This window comes from Tiliqua scincoides, chromosome 2, assembly GCF_035046505.1.
Source record: "Tiliqua scincoides isolate rTilSci1 chromosome 2, rTilSci1.hap2, whole genome shotgun sequence".
Classification (NCBI taxonomy): domain Eukaryota; kingdom Metazoa; phylum Chordata; class Lepidosauria; order Squamata; family Scincidae; genus Tiliqua; species Tiliqua scincoides.
This window is the reverse complement of record NC_089822.1, coordinates 114,190,820-114,207,978: the sequence shown is the minus strand read 5'-3', so window position 1 is coordinate 114,207,978 and position 17,159 is coordinate 114,190,820. Positions and strand designations below refer to the sequence as shown.

Here is a 17,159-nt window from a genome sequence, read left to right as displayed (position 1 = left end):
TTGGAGGGAGGGGCCTCCTTCTCGGGTGTTTTTGGGGGGCTGCATTCATTGGATCAGGACCATTCTGGTGTCATTAGATTCCTCTCAGACTGCCCTTTCCGATGGACTAAGGCAAGTTCACCTACCCACGAGTAAACGCACGATATGGCTCGGTTTCATTTTTTATAGGGCTCCATGCATTTTTTGTTTTCTGGTTTTTTGGCCATAACTTTTGGTAGAAAGGAGATATTTCACTCTGGTTTTTTTTTCATTGCATTCTGTTGGAAATTCCACATCCAACGGTATATAACATGATGGTATTATTCCTAACCACCATGATTTTAGCGCGTCACCCCCCCAGTGCACCTCACCCCCCTTGCGCATCACCCAGTGCAGCCTGCACCACCCGCATCCCCCTAGCGACGCCACTGAGCCCAATCATCAAGTTGGGAGAGCCACTTATAAGGGGGGGGGCAAAAAAATTCCTTCTGGGTGTGGCATTTGGCTTACAAGCCTTATAAGAACATAAGAACATAAGAACAGCCCCACTGGATCAGGCCATAGGCCCATCTAGTCCAGCTTCCTGTATCTCACAGCGGCCCACCAAATGCCCCAGGGAGCACACCAGATAACAAGAGACCTCATCCTGGTGCCCTCCCTTGCATCTGGCTTTCTGACATAACCCATTTCTAAAATCAGGAGGTTGCGCATACACATCATGGCTTGTACCCCGTAATGGATTTTTCCTCCAGAAACTTGTCCAATCCCCTTTTAAAGGCGTCTAGGGTAGACGCCAGCACCACATCCTGTGGCAAGGAGTTCCACAGACCGACCTTATGTTTTACACCCCTGGATTAGACAAATCCATACCATGGTAAAGAATACCTAGTACTTATCTTAACCATGGGTTGGGACCCACTAGGTGGGTTGCAAGCCAATTTCGGTTGGGTCCCCATTCATTTCAATATTTTTTTTTTAATATACTTGATGGTATGTGACTTGATGGTATGTGACTGCACCTACTTGAAACCTTTGGGAGATGTCATCCAAATCCCCACTCCGGGGATTTGGAGTGGGGTCCCACCAGTATGCTGATGATACCCAGCTCTGTCTCTCCTTTCCACCACATTCCAAGGTGGCTGTTGAGGCCTTGGGCCGCTGTTTGGAGGTGGCTGGGACCTGGATGAGGGCTAATAAACTGAGATTAAATCCAGACAAAACATAGGTACTCCTGGTTCGGAATGCATGGCAAGCACAATACAGGTGCTAGAGTATTTTCCTGCACTGAATGGGGTTGCACTCCCCCTGAAGGATCAGGTCCACAGCTTGGGGGTCTAATGGGACTCACAGCTGCTCCTGGATTTCCATTAGCTGTGGCCAGGGGAGTCTTTGCCCAGTTTCAGCTGGTGTGCCAGCTGCAGTCATACTTGGACTGTGCTGACCTGGCCGTGGTGATCCATGTCACAGTGACATTGAGGTTAGATTATTGTAATATGCTGTACATGGGGCTGCCCTTGAAGACAATTCAGAAACTGCAATTAGTGCAAAATGTGGCAGCCCATGACTCACTGGAGGTAGGTGGATCGACTCTGTCAGGCCACTTCTCCAATGGCTGTACTGGCTGCCCATTTGTTTCCAGGCCCAATTACAGGTGCTGGTTTTGACCTTTAAGGTCAGATATTATGGTTCGGGGCCAGGGTATCTGAGAAACAACCAACTTCCATATAACCTGGCTTGTCCCCTCAGGTCATCAGAGAAGGCCTCTTACAAGTGCCTCTGCCCAGGGAGGTGCATGGGGCAGCAGCAAGAAATAGGGCTTTCTCAGTAGTGGCACCAACATTATGGAACTCCCTCCCTCTAGATTTACAAACTGCTCCCTCCCTCGAAACCTTCCAGCAGGGCCTGAAGACATTTCTTCTTAGACAAGCCTTCTGAGTTCCTGGCCTTTTTAACATCTTTTTAACATTCTGACTTTTACAGGATTGGAACTTTTATAAGATTGCTGCTGCTCTTTTTACTGAATTAATATTTTATTGCTTTTTAAATGATGTTTTAAATTTGTGAAAGATTTTTAATGTAATTTATGTTTTTATGATGATTTTTATGTTTATTGTATTTCCCCATACTTTTGTAAGCTGCCTTGGGACCGTTTGGAGAGAAAGGCAGGCTAGAAATGTAATGAATGAATGAATGAATGAATTAAATTGATATATTATAAATATATATTTCAAAGGACCTGAGCTGAAAAGAAGCATCTGGTTCAACATGAGGCAAACTGTGAACCTTGGAGCATATGCTATGACTAGGCCACCATCATTCCCAAGGGCTACCCAAGAGACAGTATTTCCTCACATTAGGTTAAGATTATAATTCTTTGCAAATTTACCTGGAAGTAAGTCTTGTTGAACCCAGTGCAATGTATTTCTGAGTTAACATGCATAGAGACAAAATAAAAGGTGAGCATTTTATGGCCATAAAGGAGTAGGCCTGGGGTTCCTGTCTTCAACTGATGTTTGTTTCTTTTTAGAATTTTGTCACATGCCCTGGGCATTCAGTGTGAGAGCAGACACCCCACCCCACTCCCAATAAATAATTTAATTTGTGTTTGATTTATTGGATCAACTGATCAAATACAATTTGCAGTACAGTAGTTTGTATTGCTTTCTATCCTGGTGGACTTCCAAGTTTGCAAGAATTTGTGGTTCAGCTTTGCTCTGCAACAGTCAGATGTCACCTGGAGTACTGTGTCCAATTCTGGGCAACTCACTTTAAGAAAGATGTGGGTTAAGATAAGAGAAATGAGGCTGATCAAAGGACTGGAGAACAAGCCCTATGAGGAAAAGATAGGTCGGGGAATTTGTTATGTCCAGCCTGGAGAAGAGAAGGCTGAGAGGGGATATGATTGCACTCTTCAAATACCTGAAGGGTTGTCATATGGAAGAAGGGAATAATTTGTTCTCAATTGCCTCAGAGATTAGAACTAGATCAAATGGGACATCAGGAAGAAATCTTGATAGTAAGGGCAGTTTGGCAGTGGATTAGATTGGTGAGGGAGTTGGTGGATTCTCCCTCACTGGAGATCTTCAGAGACTTGTCAGGCACCTACTGGAGATGCTCTAGGTGGATTTCTTGCTACAGGCAGGGGGTTAGACTAGATGGCATTGTGAGTCCCTTCCAACTCTATGATTCTATGAAAATATGTTTTTCTGAGTCTTGGGCATTTGTCTCAGGTGCCTCTATTGCAGGGCTCAGGGCCTCTGAAACCACATGAAGACTGCAAATACCATGGTAATACCTAGCCTTCTTCAAGCTTTTAGAGCAAATATGGCCCTGGTCACTATGAACAGCCATTCTGGGAACCTGGGCTCATTTTCAAAATAATTGAGGACAAAGCAAATGGCCTCTGATGCCTCATGGACCAGACCATATGGTTCCTGCTGGCTTTAATATATCAGAACCTGCAACTTCATTATAAAGTCTCCCTTGAGCACCAGAGCTGTGCCAACTAGTTATGTATTCCAGCATCTTTGGGAAATAGGGTTGCCAATTCCTGACCCAAATAATCCAGCTAAAATAAATCAATAATTGTGAGACCTCTTGTAGAGTCTAAGGTTGCAGATCCAGTTCTAGTACTAGACTGGTTGGTTTGAAGTATGTTTCGTCATAGTTTTTAAATGCAACAAATTTACACAACCAAATCTTAAGATGAATGCATGTGTAATGTGAAGAGGGTGGTATATCTGTTTCTTGGTATATCATGCCTTTTCTGAACATGATTTTGGAGCAGTGCCGAATATATTTCCTCTCAGCTGATCCTTCTTCATGAGGAGGAAGACTGTTGTGAGGCTGAAATGCTGTTCTTAGCTCCCTAGAGGGCAGGATATAAATGGAATTAGTGCGCGTGTGTTACATTCTTGTGTTAACAAATGCACCACATTAAGACTTTGTGTGAGCACATCACAATGTGACAGATGTGGGAAATACAGAGTAATGCTGAGAATGTCATGACCTGGTCTGTGGTGTAGGAAAATTTATGTATGTGAATGAGAAAGAAAGAAAGAAAGAAAGAAAGAAAGAAAGAAAGAAAGAAAGAAAGAAAGAAAGAAAGAAAGGGTAGCAGTGGCTGTGGGTAATGGTGGGGCAGCTACTTTCACACGAACCCAGGCTAATGCCACAATCCAATACAACCATCAAGAGCCCATCCTGCCCAGTAGTTCTATACTCTGTATTTTCAGTGGTGGCTGAGCTAGGTGCTATGTGACCCACCTAGGAGGCCCCAACTCACAGTTTGAGAAACACTGTCTTAAAGTGTCACAAGATTCTTTGTTGTTGTTTTTCCTTGAAACAGACTAGCACAGCTGGAAGTCCAACAAAGCAAGGCATGCTTAAGCCCTTTGATCTGAATGGGCTTATGATCCAAGTGTCTCACTACAATACTCTCTTGTCAGTCACAAATAAATCAACAGTAAGGGAAAACAATGCATTTCCCTTGCTCACAATATTTGCTGTTTGTTACCATCTATTAGTGCCATGAGTCCTAAATGCTGTACAAAACATGGCACATTCCCTGTGGATTGAATGTGAGCTGGGTCACATCTCAGCTCAGCACTCGACTCATGGTGAAGCCTTAAGCAAACCACTGTTCTCTCAACTGTGTGCTCATGCTGAGGTGGCAAGAAAGTTATTTAATAAACCTTTTCTACTTTAAATAACAACAACAACAACAAGGTATTTATATACCGCCTTTCTGGTCATCGGATTACTCCTCTGACTTTATTCAAGGCGGTTTACATAGGCAGGCATTTCTAAATCCCTCAAGGGGATTTTTACAATCATAGAGGTTCTCTCTTTCAAGAACCAACATTTCAGGATGGATCTTCCTGGTTTGGTCTCACTTCTGGCCTCCAGTTCTCCCACGCAGGCTGACAAGCAGCTCCATCTCTCACATGGAGGGCAGCCAAGACGCTTCTTGCTCACACCAAGAGCAGGTGGAATCACTCAGCTTGGTTTTGTCAGCTGCTTCAAGGTCTCCATTCTCAGCCGTTCAGGGAGCTGCCGTTATCTTCAGGCTAACAGAGGCTCTACCCTCTAGACCAGACCTCCTGCCCTGCTTTCACAAAAACAGTTTCTGTGACTGTAGCTGTGCCAACAGGATGTACTATGGAGAAAATCACACTTGCATGTGTGGTACTGGACAAAAAATGAGTTAAGGTATTCCAGTCCCAGAACAGTTGCATGAACTTTCCTGCTTCTCTTTCTATGGGCAGTTTTGTCATTCTGCCACCAGGAGGCAGCAATGCCTCAGAAACTCCAAAAACAAGACATAGCTGGAAACCCTGTCCCTTCCCCCTACTCTCCATTGGTCAGAAGCAGGGAGGCAGGGCTGGTGGAAAAGTCTAAGTTCTTAAATGCCGCTTATCCTCAGAGGGGAAGTTTTGACTGTATTAGTACAGATGGGGGGAAAAATGCTATCCTGTTTGATGCAGGACTCTTACACTAAGCCATACAGCTCAGAACCTTTCTGCCCTCCACTGGGAAAGCAATGTTCTCTCTGCATCCTACCCATTCACCTGGTGAACTGAGGGCAGTGGGTTTGGCTGTTCCCCTAGCTACAGCCAGCCCAGCCCATCTTGATTTGACTTGTCTGAGAAATCACAACAGTGAAGGGAAGCAGTGCTCTATATGACATAGGTACAGGTGTTTGTTTCTGATGAATAAGAGAGGATTACAGCCTAAGTCTTACTGAACACAATGGGCTTACTTCAAAGTAAGGTAAATAACACCATTTTCAAACACTTCTAGACACAGGGTAGGTGAAGTAAGTGATGGGTGTATTTCAGCATGTGCAGAGCAGCCCTTTCCACTTGGCAAAAACCAATTCCAAAATGTCAAATGGGGGGGGGGGTTTCTTAGGGCTAGAGCCATAACATCTAGAGACTTGGCCTTGTCTCTTATTGTTTAAATTAGGCATGGGGGAAAGGCAGGGAAATGCAGCCTGGAAATTTGTCAGGAGTGGGCTATTCTGTGCAGTGGGCACTGCCCTCTAGTGTGTGTTCTGTTCTAAGTGGAGGAACTTCTCACAAGGATGCATCAATTTGATTGCATGGGGCAGGGTGAGTTTGCTGTTTTGCTTGACATTACCTAGTAGGAAGGGGAAGCCCATGGATCTTGGCTCCCGCTGCAGAATACTAGATACCACTTCCTTCTCAAAGGTAGGTATATCATCTCTGCTTCCTTTTACAAAGATGCATCCCATAAGCAGTGCACCTTTCCTTCTGATGTGGCACTTCCTGTTCTTTCGTCCTCTCCTCAATAACATCAAACATATGACCCAAGGAAGACAAAAGAAATTGGTTCACTCAATTTGTGCTAAATGCTCAATGGGTTCATGGTATCATAATACCAAATGTGAACCAGTAATTTCTCTATGGTCTGTGACCCCCTGTGAAAGAGTTTGAAAATGGTTATCTTCAAAATACAGGTACACTTTCCTACAAGCCAGGAAGCACCTCTGTATATTTCCATAGGATAAGTTTGCACTATGTGTTAGTTGTTATATACTGTTGCATATGGCACATGATCAAATGTTGGTGGAGAAGAAGTCCTTAAAAATTGATACAAACTAACAAAATAGGGCAAGATAATTGAGGCCTTTCCAGATGACAGAAGGAGTCTGTAATAAGTGCAGTCCATCTTACAAAGGAGTAAGAGGGCTAGGTAAAGGGGAAAAGTACTGTACATTTTCTTCACACCACAACATGATTGGTATGTGTTCTGGAAAAACACAATTTCCTTGCAACAGATGGGTTAGCCGTTAGTGTAAAGAAAGACATGTAGATTTTAACACAACTGAATAGTAACTGCATGATAAAGGTACAAATCCACTATGAGTTTCTGTGCAATCCATTTCAATACAACTTGTGCATGAGAGCTTCCTCGGTGATGATGCTCAACTAAAGCTATTAGCCAGGAAGTTTAATTTGTAGTTGCAAATTCCAGGCCACAGCAAAAACCTGTACACTTAAGTATTTGTTCTGAGTATGAATTCTGCAGAATCTGCATTTTGGCACCTCCTTTCCTGTTGATTGTTTCCAGCTCAAGCCGTTCATCCCATTCCCGCTTTGGAAGTCACAGGAGACAAACTCCCAAGGTCCAGGCTTCTGCCAGGTCCCTGTAATGGAAGCAGACTGCACCAGGGATTCAGCTCATCTTGTAGGATAGGCTAGGAAGGTAGATTGAAAATTAAACTGAGATGTCTGGATTCCCTGCCCACTTTTGAGAACAGTGTTTGAACAGTACTGGGAAATCTGAAGCCATGTACATTTCTCTGAATTGGATATGACGTGGTCTGTCTAGGTAGAAGCTGAGAGAGTCAGAATTTCTCTGTTCTTTCACCAGCTCTGGAATGGGAGTGAGATCTAATGGGCAGGGTTGCCAGTTTTTCAGCCTGCCCCTGTGTTGTGCCCACAGCTCATTCTACAGACATTAACACTGATAAGGTTTCTCTCTATCAGATGAAAAGCATTCCCTACTGATTTCTGTAGCTCAAGCTACTGTTAAAGGCACAACAGCAGGCTGTGTTTTTGTTTGTTTGGGCAGCTGAGGGGGAGGGCAGGCTTTCCTCTCTCACTTCCCTCCCACCACAGAAATTTTGCAATTATGCATAAATTTACCAAGCAAGTTCAAAATGCAACATGACTTTATCAGAGAAATCAGTGTTTGAACATTTGACTGCCCGCCTTTTCATATGCAAATAAGCATGGTAAAAATTACTCTAAGCCAGAAACGTGTAGGATTCTTTGCATTGTTTTATTTATGGAGCATGCATTACATTGCAACACCAACTGTGATTGTTTCCTGCTGGGTGTGGGGAAAATAGGGGGTTCTGTATTTGTTTTTTTTGTTTATTTAAATTGTAATTAATAGTTTCCTGCTGGCTCAGGTGTTATACTACATATTATATTTGTGTTTCCATGTTTTCTAGAGTAAAATTTGATATATGCTGAAGAAACCACTTTCTCAAATTGTTTAATAAAACGGATTTTTTTTTTTTTAAAAAAAGAGTGATTAGCTAAAAAGAAGTGCTGGGCGCTTACCTTGGAGGTGTCTGTACCTATTTCCATCTGCTCCCCATAAATTTCCTGATTTTCATCTGAAACTTCAAGGTGATTAACAGTAAATCGGCATTTTACAGGTTAACTCAGACACTGCCTGCCCTCTTCCTTATTCCCCAACCCGCCTTGTCCGCTTGATTTCCGTCTAAGGTGCTCAGCGGGGAGGGGTTACGCCCTGTGTTTTCGTACCCTGAGGCCATAGGGGTGGGTAGGGAAGCCCCCCTCCCCTTGAACAACTGCATAGGACAAGCGTGAAAGGAGAGAAGTTTGCAAGCGGAGGAAGAGACACCCAGTTATGGAGTTTGATCTGTGAGTGGCCCCTTCCTGCTTCTTGCGAAGGCGGACTCTGAGGAGTCCATCATAATTGGGATGAGAGGGTAGTGGGTTCAGAATGCATAGAGATGACTGGGGATCATGCATGTTTGCAGCCAGGAGGAGATTGTGGTGACTGGACAGACACTGTACAGTTGGGTCCGGGATGGGTAGGAAAGAGCTGGCGATTGCCTGGATTCTTGCACAGAGCGCTGGGTAAGTGGCTCTGGGATCTGATCCAGCTGCTTCTGACGTTCTTTAACAAGAGCGCATGTTCCGAATCCCATAATATGGATTAGGTGTGCCTTAGCTGGCCAGAGACCCTGCGGGTGCACTCTTGCTGTGTACATGTAAACAAGGGTTTGGTGGCTGATGGGGATTTGCTTGCGTGCGTTCTGTTGTATGCCTAGTCTAGAGAGAACTGTAGGAACTCCATCTCCCTCAGTTAGGGGGTGCTGTATCTTTTGTGGGTTTGCTATGGGTGGATGTGCATAAGAACATAAGAACAGCCCCACTGGATCAGGCCATAGGCCCATCTAGTCCAGCTTCCTGTATCTCACAGCGGCCCACCAAATGCCCCAGGGAGCACACCAGATAACAAGAGACCTGCATCCTGGTGCCCTTCCTTGCATCTGGCATTCTGACATAGCCCATTTCTAAAATCAGGAGGTTGCGCATACACATCATGACTTGTAACCTGTAATGGATTTTTCCTCCAGAAACTTGTCCAAATCCCTTTTAAAGGTGTCCAGGCCAGATGCCATCACCACATCCTGTGGCAAGGAGTTCCACAGACCAACCACACGCTGAGTAAAGAAATATTTTCTTTTGTCTGTTCCAACGCTCCCAACACTCAATTTTAGTGGATGTCCCCTGGTTTTGGTGTTATGTGAGAGTGTAAAGAGCATCTCCCTATCCACTCTGTCCATCCCCTGCATAATTTTGTATGTCTCAATCATGTCCCCCCTCTTTTCTAGGCTGAAGAGGCCCAAACGCCATAGTCTTTCTTCATAAGGAAGGTGCCCCAGCCCCGTAATCATCTTAGTCGCTCTCTTTTGCACCTTTTCTATTTCCACTATGTCTTTTTTGAGATGTGGTGACCAGACCTGGACACAATACTCCAGGTGTGGCCTTACCATAGTTTTGTACAATGGCATTATAATTGTATATTATACAGTATAATATACAGGCATTGTCTGTATTCTCCCTCTATATACCAGACACAATGGTAAAAATGAGGCATATATGTTGCTGGTTGCTGAGATGTTACCAAATGCTTGCATTCACATCGTTATTTGGCAGGGATGAGCAAGTCAGGTGCAACTTGAGTTGAGTCCTGAGTATCCGCCTTCTGCATCTCAACTCAAAAACACATCATAATGGGTGGACTTCCCAAGTTGCCCAGAGTGTTTTGTGACTTGAAAAGTCTCAAGTTGATTCTTTTAAAAAACCAGCCGTGGGGGGGGGAAAAGCAAGGCTGATGCTGGGGTGTGTATGTCAGAGTTCTCTTTAAATGCTCCCTTGCTGTCCCATCCCATCTGTAAACAAGGTGGAAAGGGTAGGACAGACTGCAAGAGAGTCAGAAGGGGCAAGAAGGATGAGGGTCATGCAGGGTTTACCAGAACGACCCAATCATTTGTAGCTCTACTCAGAACTAGTCCCAGTTGTGCTGGTCATTCAATGAGGCTTCCTCCTCCCAAATAACAACTGGGCCCACCGGTAGCATAGCTAGAGGGGTTGCAAAGCACTGAGTTTTGCAGGGAGCCTCACCTTGGCTTGCAAAGCATTACATGTTGCATGGAGCCTCACCAGGTGTGTATGTGGACCCCTCCCCTTCAGAATGGGTGAGGCATGACTGCCCCGTCATTGTTTGTGGAAAAGCACTGCAGCTGTCCAGCTTGCCTACAACTGAGGAGGCTCTCCTTATACCTCCTTTCTTGGCTGTAAGGAGAGCCTCCTAGGGTTTAAGTAGGCAGGGCAGCTGTGGTGCTTTTCCATGGACTATGTTAGGGCAGTTTGCACCCCTTCTAGCTATGCTGTTGAAGCACACAGGAGCCAGCTGTGTGGTTAGAATGCATGATCACTGTGAACTGCCTCCCTGGGCTTCTCCAGCCAATTCCAAGGCCAGAACGCCCATGGACTCCTCCTTCTGCCTGCCTACCCTCATCCAAAGAAAAAAATCAGACCACCCATCCTTCTTCCAATGACCACTGGTTCCTTTATTGATAGGCAAGAGAGCCCATTCCTGCCTTCTGCCCTCCTACCTGATGCAAAAGCAAAACATTAAACCTATACTGCATCCTGGCAGGAACTTCCCTGCTGCTTGCCCAGTCTGAATGATGGCTCCACGAGGCTCCACACTGAAATAAGTAAGCAAGCACACCCAGACACAGACTCCAGTGCGCATGCGTGGGAAATCAGTGCCAAGTCAAGTGGCTTTAGACTCGAGTCTGTCCAAGACATTGGTGCAGGTGACTTTGGTCTCCATGAGTCAGCAAAAAACACTGATTTTCACAACATGGACTTGAAACACTGGACCTGAGTTCCCATCCCTACTATTTGGTGTATCTATCACCCTTGAGTTTCTGTTGGCAGCCTATTGTAGAGCGAATAACTTATTGTCTAGTGAACCTTTTACTACAGAGCATCTCTTGTAAAATGAACCCATTGTAAAGTGGGGGTCCAGAATAGAGGATTTCAACCCTGCTTTACAGTGTTGTTGTAAGGACAGCATCAAGAATGACTTTTAAATGTACAGTAGTGTTATTAATAGCCACTACTCTACATGGGCTGTCTAGGGCAGCTGCAGGAGGCCTTTCAGGAACATTGGGCTGGGGGAAAGCATAGATTCTCAGGACTCTTTCAGTATCCCGAATGTATTTGCACAGGGAAGCAAATGGGTGGGAAGGATCATTTCCCCCCCCTAATGTGAAAAGGAATGGAGTTGAACCTCTAGAAGTGGGAATGGTACAGGTGGATTGAGAATCCTGTTAGGCTGATGATTACCCTCAGATTTGTAGATCCTGTGCTTAATTTCCATAAAAAAGATGTCACTGGTCTTACGCCTGCCTGGAAAATGCACCCTGGAAAACTGGAGATGTCAGTCCCTAATATGAGTGTGTGATGTTTGGCTGATGTTTTGCTCCATGTGACTAAAACGCATTCACAGGGATTCTTTTTCTGAATCTATTTAAAAATAGATTCTGGACATGGAACTCTTGAATTCCTTTCAGAAGTTTTGTTCTTGTACAGACGCACCTCAGCACCTGTATCTTCAGCTATTGCCCTCCCACACTTTAGTTCCTGAAACTGCTTTGGCAAACTTTTTAATGTATTCCATTGATGTGTCGTGTTGTAAACAGGAAGAAAAACTTTTTTTATTCAGATAAAAAAAACTTATTTTTATTCTATTTCAGTGGCAGAAGGGGAGGAAAAAAAGGGTCCATAGAAAAAAAGAGACCATAGTCCTGGGTTCAAGCTGGAGTAGAGTGGGGTAGAGAGATTGATGTCAAGCTACTGAACTCCTGGAGGAGAGGACATTCTTCCTTATTCTTGGGGACTTTGGGGAGGGCAGGGAGAGGTTTGGAATCCAGCCTCCTGCTCTTATTTCTAGCTACTCATGATGTGTCTGTGAACAGAAGCAGTATCCCTTTGAATACCAGGTGCTGGGGACAAATGGCAGGTGTAAAATTACCCCAGACCCTGCTTGTAGGCTTCCAGAGTTGTCATATTGGTGACATGAGAGCAGTGGATGGATTAGATTGATCTTTGTGTGATACCCAAAAGCTGTACTTTAAGACCCAAATCCTGTGTTTTATTAGCTGAAACAAGTGATTTGGTTCTCAGACCTGCCTGGAAGTCATACTATCTGCCTCTTAATCCAGGATGTGCTCGGACTACTTGGAGGTAAAAGTATTCTGCACAAGCTCAGTTGCATTTAGTTGTTTTCATACTGGCAAAGTATTTGGGAGTAGAAAGAGATGTGGTGGCTTAGTACTGTCGATATGACTGAGCTTGGCGGTGTTGGGGTTTGGATGCTAGTTTTTGTACACCCAGGGCCACTTCCCCATAGCACTGAATAGTCACTATTCTTGTTAATGGGAGGAGTTGAAGGTGTGTGTTCAGGAGTGTAGTTGGGGTTGAACCTGAGGGAAGCTGTTTTTGCCTCCTTTAAAACTTAGTGGGAATCATTGAGACTCAAAGCTGTTTCACTTTGTGTATTCCCACCCTGGATTATGGTTTGTTTGGGGGAGGAAGGCTTGCACTGGGGTGTGACAGAATTCAGGAATTGTTTTTGAATAGATGCTCCAGGATGTGATGCAAGGATTAGAAACATGTTCAGAGGCTAATCTTTCAATACATCTCTGTACAAATAGGATGATATACATAGTTCCATGTATTTGGGGGCTGCATTGAGTAATGCTTTGAAGTGGACCTGCCTTTTGGTGTGTCCCCTTCAGTTGTCATTTGCGACAATTGCTGTTCTTCTTCAGTGTATTTTTCTTCATTCCTCAGGAAACTAATTCCCTCAGTTGGGAGGAAGAGGCAATAACAAACCTGCTATCTTAAGCTACCATTTCCTTCTTTCTCCAGATTGGCTTGCTCCATACCTCTTTGCTGGGAAGATGGCATTGGAGTTTTCTTGGGTTGTGAGATAAAATGTTGAGTCCTGTATTTATTGAGGGGTAGGGGAGCCTCGTATCCTCTTCACTGTGATGCTCTCCTGGTTTTGCATGCAAGGCTTGACCAGAAATTAACTGATCCCACCGGGATACATCTCAGTTGCCTTTTTACTTGGAATATCGAAAAGAAGTCTCCTTTTTCTCCTCCCCCAGCTTCCCTAGCAGATCCTTCTTTCTGACATCTAAGCCTGCATCCTTACCCATATACACACCACTTTCTTTACTCTGATTAAGTGCCCACTCCTTGTTCAAGTTTTGGAATCTTTTAAATTGGAGTCCTACCTAGTACTGCTGTTTTTGAGCCACAGGTATATGTGGTAGGAGGAATAATCTGGTTGCATCAGCTAGCTAAACCCAGGCTCATGCCAAGACATTTTGTTGCTGTGGTAGTTAGGATGGATGATTAGCACCTAGCATCCAATGCTCATTTTCAGCCTGTTTTGTTCCAAAAGTAGGTTTTACTGGAGATGGTAGAGTCCTGCCACTTGAGCAAGGCAAGGGAAAACCAACAGGAGATAGCTGCCTTGGAGAACCCCCCCCCCCCCAGAAATGGAGAGACCCTCCAAATCCTTGGAGGATTTGCTGGACAGTAGTGAAGCCTGTCTATATTGACCTGTCTGGAGAGACAGGGCAGCCAACTCCCTCTTGCATGACCAGACAGGTCAATATAGTAATGGTAGAAGAGTTATTTACAAGAATAAAAAACACCTTGACAAGTATGGGTAGACAGAAAAGGCAAAATATAAGGCTCCTGAGGAATTGTGGAAAGGCAAAGGAAGTTTAGGGTGGGTGGATTGGGAAAAATGTGGCATGGAACTTAAAAGGTAAGTGGAAAATAAAGCATAATGTGACTTCTCTGGGTGCCTTTCTTACAGTCTGTGCTCATGCCTGACCAGGTCTGAGGTCCTTGCACCCACACTTAGCTGGGCAGACAGGTGAGTCCTGTGAGGCATTAGATACTCATATTGCACCAGGGCAATTGCACATAGGTGTATATATGTTACCCTGCTATTTTTAACCTGTGGTTGTTACCCAGATTTGACCTGTAGGATTGGATCCTGGGGAGGGGCAGGGGGTCATCTTAGCTCTTGATGTGCCTACTCTTGGCAGTCTGGTGAGCATCACAGTCCAGGAAACTGACTCAAAGTCAGATCATTTGTTTTAGCAGTTGGTTGGGGAAGAAAACAAATATCAACAGCAACAGAGCACTATTGGCTGCTGCTGTGGACTGACTTGGAAGCCCTTTTAGAATGCTGAACCTCCTTACAGAAGCCTTCTGGGTGATAGAAAGGTTCAAATTGAGCCAAAAGATGGGGGAGAAATGAGGTATTTACTTAGGTTTCCTTGAGTGACACAGTTCCAGAGATGCACCACAGGGTTCCTTTCAGTATAGCAGAGGATACTGGTAGGTATACATAACTTGTGTTTGAATCAAGAACCACATCTCTGCATCTTTCTGCAGATTGCAGGAGCCTGGGACATGTCTCAGAGTGTGTTCTGCTTTAGTAGGCCTCCCTGTAAATATTGTCAACCCATGTAACGTCTTGGGTTGCAGGCGAACCCCCACTGGCCAAGCCACGTTTAAAGGACTCTTCCCCTCCCTACCCCCAGCGAACTATTCTTCCTGTGGCATGACTTTGCTCCGATTCCATGTTTGGGCAGGCTCCCTGCTCTCTTTTTTTTTTGTCTATCTCTGTAACTGTGTGGACCCTTTCCCCCCTGGACTTTCTGGCTCTTTAATAACAGGCTTCTTGTGATTCTGTGGCCCAACTTGTCCTGCTGCCTTTCTTCCCCTTCCAGCCCATGTGGCCTGGCATCCATGTCCCCAGGGAGCCACTGCTGTCTGTTTCTCTCGCTCTCTTTCTTTCTTTCTTCTCTTGTAGCCCAGTGTGTGGCTTAGTCTCTCTGTTTGGCCTGGGGGCATTTGCTATGTTTTTTTTTTTCTGTTTGTTCAGTGCTGTCCTTCTTTTTCTTGACTTTGTGTTTTTTCTTCTCTTCTTCCCCCTTTCTCTGCCCTTCCATCTACTCATTTTGGCACACAATTTCCATTTCTCTCCACAAACATCTACTTCCCCATTTATTACCCTTCCTTCCCCATCCATCCTTTCTTTCTCTCTGTTCCTGTCTCTCTTTCTCTGTTGCTCTGTCTCTCTGCTGCCTTCTATAGGTCGTCCACGTGTCCCACTCTGCACCAGTACTGCTGCTCTGCTCAGTCGCTTCTCCACTCGCAGCTAGCTTCCCCTGCCAGGCACACAGGCTGCAGGTAAGCCACTCACACCCACCCTGACTCACTCACTTCAAGCCATCCCCATCTTAAGATATATCACTTTATCTGCAAATCCAGCATCCCTTAGGATTTCTAGCTTCTGCTACAGTTCTTGGGGTCAGGGGCTGGTCTCCCTGGAATTTAGCTGGTTTTTACAGCAAAGCAAATTGCAGGATTTCTGGGTTCTTTTCCCTAGTACTGGCAGGAGATTCAGGTGCCATCCTTAGGGTTTTAGGGGCCAGGATTCTGAGGTTCTATTCTCAGCTCTGGGCAGAAACTTCAGCAATAGTGAACAGGTGGGGCTTTATCCCAGTAGATGGGAATACTGGATTTCACTTCTTTCATGCTCACAACATTCCTTTGCATTTGCCATCATTCTTACCACTGCTCAACCTACAGCTTTTCCAAACCCTGCTGATTTCAGATACATGTCATTCAGACTACCTTCTTTTTCACCCCTCTTCCCTCCCCTAGTCTTAAAGTCTGAGGAGAAGGATCATTTCTTCTCAATTTATGCTGCTGGGATAGAAGTCTGGGACAGGATGCAATTCCAAGACTGTTTTCTCAAGGGATTCCAGTCCAGTTAGAAACCAGTTAGATGTGTGCACGTCTGTGAGTATGTGTGCATGTACTGTAGCTGGCCTGGTGTGGCATTTGGACCTTTGGAAAAATGTCAAGGGAGTATGCCAGATAGCTGCTGTGTGAACAAGGGTGGGCATCAGAAAGAGAGACAATTAAGTAGTAAGCTGATAGTGAGTATATCAGGTGAATGGACGTAGATATCAAAAGTTTCAATATGACTGTCCAGAGTTGCCAACTTCTTGACTGTTCCAGCTTCTGTGTCTACAATAGCAGGGTGACATATGGAGATGTAAGCAAAGGAGATCCCAATCCTATGGGTACTGGCACTGCTACTGCAGCACCAGGTGTTGAAGCACCATACGTTCCTTTATGCCACCTGGAGAGTAACTGGCGCTGGTGGGAAGGCCTGCATGTCTTGTGGGCACCAAATTCCACCTGATGGCCACTGGAGCAGGTGAGGGTAGCGCCAGGTGGTGGGGAGGGGTGTTTCAGGGCAGGAGAGGGTGAAATGTGAGTGGATCTGACCTGAATGGGGATGGCGGAGCAGGCCTCTGTTATATCCTAACCCCCTAAATAGCTGGTGCAGATCCGAGTAGCCCTGTTGGGTGGGCTGGGGCTCTGCATGAGGTAAAGGAACAAATGTTCCTTTATCTCAAGGAGACCCCCCACCTGCTCAATTGCAGCATGATATACAGCGCTGGCCAGGCAGCCCTGCTGTACCCGTGCTGCATAGGATTGGGCTGTGAGAATTTTCTTTGGGCATGGAGTTAAGTAGGGTTGCCAACTTTTGAACTGGCCTCTATATCTGTGCCTTTTAGCAGTGGCATGTTCTGCAGCAATTAGCAGGTAAATAGTCTGCTAAACATGGTCATTTCCATGTGGTGAAGAACTTCACCTGTTACCTTCTGCAGACCAAAGTGCTGTTAAAGGCATGGCTATTGAGACCAGTTCAAAAGTTGACAACCATAAGGATAAGTGATGCAAAACACTTCATCTGCTTAATTTCTGAACGTCGATGTTCTGTTAAAGATACACACACAGGTCCAGTTTTGTTTTGTTTTTTAAATTGGCAGCTCTTACTGCATGTATGTGGGAGACAATTTCCTACACTTCCACATTGCAGCAATTTCTGAGGAAAACCTCCATTAATATTGGAGGTGGAAGAGAGAGATGTGCTTCTTTTTCATACCTTAAATTGAGGTATGCTGCTGAGGTAAACAGTTG

The 17,159-nt window shown here is 45.0% G+C and overlaps 1 protein-coding gene across 6 annotated transcripts in view; it reads left to right on the top strand.

Moving 5' to 3' along the window:
* Nucleotides 1-17,159, top strand: part of IQSEC2 (IQ motif and Sec7 domain ArfGEF 2) — a 171,472-nt gene that overhangs the window by 65,722 nt on the left and 88,591 nt on the right. For 2 of the 6 annotated variants that reach the window (XM_066613969.1, XM_066613973.1), the window contains exon 3: nt 15,255-15,350. The exons of 1 other annotated variant lie outside the window; for it this stretch is intronic. In XM_066613969.1, the coding sequence (XP_066470066.1) occupies nt 15,255-15,350 (96 nt within the window). Of the gene's footprint in view, nt 1-8,306; nt 8,403-14,002; nt 14,023-15,254; nt 15,351-17,159 lie in introns of those variants that run through there. 3 more of the 6 variants (XM_066613971.1, XM_066613975.1, XM_066613972.1) reach the window with 3 other exon arrangements.